Source organism: Nuphar pumila, chromosome 15, assembly GCF_984573655.1.
Source record: "Nuphar pumila chromosome 15, dmNupPumi1.hap1.1, whole genome shotgun sequence".
Classification (NCBI taxonomy): domain Eukaryota; kingdom Viridiplantae; phylum Streptophyta; class Magnoliopsida; order Nymphaeales; family Nymphaeaceae; genus Nuphar; species Nuphar pumila.
The window spans coordinates 8,532,309-8,537,722 of record NC_143263.1 but is presented as its reverse complement, the minus strand read 5'-3'; the positions used below and the strand labels follow the sequence as shown (position 1 = coordinate 8,537,722).

The following is a 5,414-nucleotide window of genomic DNA, read 5'->3' as shown; positions in this document are numbered from 1 at the left end:
AGCTTGGAGCCAAGTTTGAACAACATTGTTCAAACTCGGCTCAGTTTCAAGCTTAAGCCGAGTCGAGCGAGTTAAAAAAAAAAGACATATTCTTTACTTTTGAAGAGCTCGCACCAAGCTTAAACGGGTCTGCATCCCTTGTTTAGACTTTAGAGTAGGGATGGCAGTGGGGCGGGGCGAGGGACAAGGTCTCCACCCCCACCCCGCCTCAAGATTAGAACCTCCATCCCTGGCGGGGATGGATTTTAACCTCCACCCCCACCTTCATCCCCGTTTCATGTCCTCCATCCCTGGTTCAAACGGGGATGAGGCGGGGAAAAGCGACAGGGACGGGGCGGGGCGGGAATGAGGCAGGGATCATGGTGGGGATAGGGCGGGGAAAAGGGTATGTCCATCCCCGCCTCCATCCCCGAACGGGGATGGATTTTAACCTTCGTCCCCGCCTCCATCCCCTTTTCATACCCTTCATCCCCGGTCCAAACGGGGCGAGGAGGGGTGGGGCCCGCTACCATCCCTACTTTAGAGAGAGCCTAGGGATATAGGAAAAACTTCATTGATAAGGAGTGTATAATAGACATTTTACGTGGCATCTGACCATGGTCAACTTTTAATAATGGTTAATTTGATGCCATCTTTACATAAAGACCATTTTGCAAAAAATGATAAAAAAAGGCAAGGTCTAATTTGCAAATAGCCAATAAGGTGGTAACCATTTTTGCTAAAAATGCAAAACTTAAAAAGCTTATTATGACTTGCCTCTTTCCAAGTCCCTGCAATACAGACTCGTGGCCCATCCGAGTCGAGCCCACCTCAAGATCAAACAAAACCCTGTCCGAGTCAAGTCAAGTATCACTTGGACTCAGGTCCGGTCAGCTAAATCGTTGACTCTAGGGATAGGTTTGTAATTACATCAATCTAAAAAAATCTGAAAAAAATAAAAACAAAAAAAAACTATTAAATAGAGGAAAAGGAAAACGTCCTCTCTCTCTCTCTCTCTCTCTCTCTAGTGTGAGAAACTCGATTAGGATTTAGGGTTAGGATTTTTTTTCTGTTCAATCTGGTGAAATCTACATGAAGACGCGATCTTTCAGGCGCCCATGGTCTTCTTCTCCCTTTCGATTAACGTTTGGAGCGGCAAAATTTGTGACCTCAATATCGTCGAAAAGCCTTCGAGGAGTGCTCGCTTTCTGGTATGTTATTCACCCTCGATCTCGTCGTTATCTTCTGTTTTGGGGTTCTCTCTCTAATTTTTCATTTATAGATGCTAGTACTAGTGATAAACTCTAATTTATGTACCAGATGTAGCGTTATTCCTCTCTTTCCTAGGAGGTTTTTGGTTTTTAGTTGTTCTTATGGCGTTGTTTGTTCCTTATGAAGAAGGTTGTTTCGATTTTTATGCATTTGGTATACTTTAGTTGTCGAAATAATGAAATTTTTATGAGCACCCACGAAACAATGTGCCCTCAAAATACCCTTTTTCTCGGGGTAATTTTTCGGTTGTTAGCTAATTGTGGATTGACTCAACGGTTTAAATGCTGTGACGATTTCCTGTTCAGCTTTATGAATTGGGTAGATTTTTTTTGTGTGTGCCACTAAAAAAAAACTAAATTATGCATGATAATTAACGCTTTCTTCTCCCTTTTCTCTTTAAATTTTGGTTTTTAGCTGTTTCTTGTGGCGCTTTTGTTCTTTTGAAAAAGATGGATTCGTGAATTTTTATGCGTTTTGACATACTTCAGTCTTCGAAATAATGAAATTTGATGAGCACCCACTAATAAATTTGTCCTGAAGAACCCTTTTCAGCAAAGTCTTTCTTCAATCGTTAACAGATTGTGGAATGGTTCATTGGTTTAAATGTTATGACTATTTTCTGTTAATCTTTAGAATTGGTTGTTTACATGAATCGTGGTCTCCATAGTCCGATTAGCGAGGTTTTGATTCACCATGGCTAGCGACAAGCCTCTGGTCTGTGTGATCCATCTTGGTGGTTCACTTGTGAGCAACAAGGATGGGTCCATATCATATACTGGTGGGGAAGCCCATCTCACGGATGTTGACCGCGACACCACGTTCAATCTGTTTAAGTCGGAGGTCGCTGAGATGCATGGTGGTGACATCACTGGGTTGACCTTTAAGTACTCTCTGCCAACCAATAAACGAACTCTTATCACAATCTCGAACGACAAGGATTTGAGGCGCATGGTTGATATTAACCGGGACACTGTGTCGCCTGAGATCTATGTCTTGGCAAAGTGGAGCGTTGTCCCTGTCAACCCTGTCAATGAGACCAAGAACATTCCGAGCAGGTATCTATTCAACGCATTCCGAATTAGTAGTCAGTGATTCAGCACATGGAAACAGTATTGGTAATGTATATGGAACATTGTAATGCAGGGCAAGTACGAATTCTATAATAGAGTCATCAACAGCCGTTGTATGCAATGGTGATAGGCTGAATAAGTTGAGTGTTTTGTGGGAGAATTCCATCACTGGCGCAGGTCAGTTGTTCAAGGACGCCCACGAGTTCCGTGAAGCTCTGCGTAAGTATGCCATTGCAAAGAACTTTGGATACAAATTTGTTCAGAACGACCGTAGGCGTGTGACTGCCAAGTGTAAAGGTGAGGGGTGTACATGGCGGATACATGGTTCTAGAGTATCAACCACAAAAATCATTAAGGTCAGGGTTTTTAAGGATGTACACACGTGTGAAAGAAATGTGGAGACACAGAGTCATCCACATGTGACCAGGTTTTGGATTGCAAATGTGATGAAGAAGAAGCTTCAGGAAAACCCAGATTATAAAGTGGCAGATATTGTGAAAGACATCCATCAGGATTATGGCTTGAAGCTGAACTATTCACAGGCTTGGCGTGGTAAGGAGACTGCAAGGGAGCAACTTCTTGGCAAGGATGTAGATTTTTATAAGCAATTGCCACGTTATTGTGAAAAACTGATTGAGACTAACCCTGGTAGCATTGCTGCATTGGCTACTACAGCTGAAGAGCGTTTCCATCGTCTTTTTGTATCCTTTCATGCGTGTATTCATGGATTTGAACGTGGCTGCCGACCATTGCTTTTCCTTGACAGTACCATACTGAAGTCAAAGTATGGAGGAATTCTATTTATTGCTGCTTCCATAGATGGAAACGATGAAATCTTTCCAGTTGCTTTTGCTGTGGTTGGGCAAGAGGACCATGATAGTTGGCACTGGTTCCTTGTCCAGTTGAAGTCTGCATTGTTATCTTCCCGTCCATTGACATTTGTATCAGACAGGCATAATGGATTAAAAGAAGCTGTGCCGCAAGTGTTTGAAAATAGTGAACATGCTTTTTGCTTGCGCTACTTGACAAGAAGCTTGAAGAAGGAACTAATGGCAGCATATTCTAAAGAGGTTAAGGATGTGATAGTAGAATTAATCTTTGCTGCTGCTAGAGCATGCAGAAGGGAAGAATTTGTTGCTTGCATTGAGAGCATAAGATCTGTGTCGCCTGAGGCAGCTGCATGGGTCATGGGTGTTGAAGCTGAACGGTGGACAAACTTATTCTTCAAGGGATCGCGTTACAATCAAATGGCATCAAATGTCATAGAGTTCATTGATGGTTGGATATCAAAGGCATGTGATTTCCCAGTTCTTAAGCTAGTGGAAGTCATGCGTTGCGAGATAGCAGAGCTATTTCATGCACGTTTGGAGGAATCAAACAAATGGAATACCAGGCTCACACCTAAAGCTGAAGAAAAATTGCGCAAGGAGATAGATCGAGCTCCCTTGCTTTCTGTGTCGGTCTCCTCTGCCACAGTGTTTGAAGTGATTGATGATCATATTAGCGCAGTTGATCTTGAAAGGTGGGAATGCTCATGCCTCAACTGGAAGCTTACGGGTTTGCCCTGTAGGCATGTCATTGCATCTCTTAATTGCATTGGCAGAAATGCTTGTGATTATTGTCAAAGTTACTTCACTTCTGAATGTTATAGGTTAACATATTCAGAGACCATCAAGTCTGTTCTCGACATCGACTCCATCAGTTCTATCCCAAATGATGAGACAGTGGTTGATTCATATCCGAATGTGGAGCTTCCTAAGACCCGTCGTTTACGTGGCCGTCCTAAGAAAAGGCGATTAGAATCACATGAAATTGAGAAAAGAACACTCCTTTGTAGTAAATGCAAAGGTCCGGGTCACAACAAAACCACCTGTAAAGCATATGCATTATTGACAAACTGACTGTTTCTTGGTCTAGCATGTTGGATATTTTTAGAGTTTAGCACTCATGTTGATAAATGCCATGCAGATGCAGCATTTAGAGTTATTAACTGATTGTTCATGCCTTCATAAATTAATTTTTGTAATATCTCAGTTGACAATGTCTTTTATGGCTTTCATTCTGTTTTAGTTTGATACTCGCAATATTTTGGTTTTCTGAATGGTTTTGATCAGTAATGACTTGCAATGTAAGTTTGCACTGAGCTGTTTGTTTAAATTGAGGAATGTGGCTGGATTTAGTATAGACATTCATGTTTATGTGAAAACATAAAATCTTTACCCGAGATGATGGATAATTAGATGTGCTTAATATCATACATATTTTGAGCATCCAACTTTTAATTCCCGGGTCGCCCGAGTGGCAGTGGGCCTGGGGAGAAGGTGCTGACCCCTTCATCCCATGTTCTACTCTCACCGGGTGTTCAGGTGCCTTTAACTGGTGGGCTCCATAAGGGCTTGGATGTCGATGACCCCACCTGGGGTTTACCTCTCAAGGGGTCAGACCCATAAATTGCCCGGTTCTCGGTAGGGTTTGTCATAAAAAAAAAAACTTTTTATTCCATTTGATGTCTTCAGGAAATGTTCACTCAGAGTTGATGCAGAGTTGATCCCTTTTATGGTTGGATTAAGGCACTGTTTATAGACTATAAATTAGGACTGGTCCTTGCTGCTATGATGGTTCAGTAAAACTGCTAATGTGCTTGAGGTAACAGATATTACTACAATGAAGTGGCATTGTTGAATGAGTGGTTAGTAAAAATATATCTTGCTAGCATTCATAGTGGAGATTATTCTTTTCCCAAACAAATAAAAATGTAGATTTTTTCCCAAAAAAAAAACAATTGTTATTTTGCAAGCAATGTCCAGTCAGACATGGGGGATGGAAAGCACTTGTTCATGCCTTTTCGTTGAAATTTGTTGAGCTGGCATCTTTTTTCCTCAAACATCATGGTGGGAAAGTACCATGCTGGTACAAGTGAACTCCATTTTTTGCCATGTCTTTTATTTTCGCATGAAAAGTCCTTCACCCTACTCCCATATGAAAAAACTTTCATAGAAAGGCCACGGTGGCAGGTCTTTTTAGAAAGTCGTGCCACTTTCCATGAAAGGGTCTTCCCTTCCATGGAAAGAAAACAAACAGGGCTTTAGTCGT

General features: G+C 41.8%; 1 protein-coding gene across 3 annotated transcripts; it reads left to right on the top strand.

Moving 5' to 3' along the window:
• The first annotated feature begins 980 nt into the window (after positions 1–980).
• On the top strand, positions 981–4,416 carry LOC149814381 (uncharacterized). 3 transcript variants are annotated; one of them, XM_089988845.1, is made up of 3 exons: positions 981–1,190; positions 1,885–2,306; positions 2,395–4,416. In XM_089988845.1, exons 2-3 carry the CDS (start codon positions 1,945–1,947, stop codon positions 4,220–4,222), a joined length of 2,190 nt encoding a protein of 729 aa, XP_089844971.1. In that variant the 5' UTR covers positions 981–1,190; positions 1,885–1,944; the 3' UTR covers positions 4,223–4,416. The 3 variants fall into 3 exon arrangements, with proteins under 3 accessions (XP_089844971.1, XP_089844973.1, XP_089844972.1); XM_089988846.1 differs by having other exon boundaries at positions 1,058–1,190; positions 1,919–2,306; XM_089988847.1 differs by lacking the exon at positions 1,885–2,306 and having other exon boundaries at positions 992–1,190.
• The last annotated feature ends 998 nt before the right edge of the window (positions 4,417–5,414 follow it).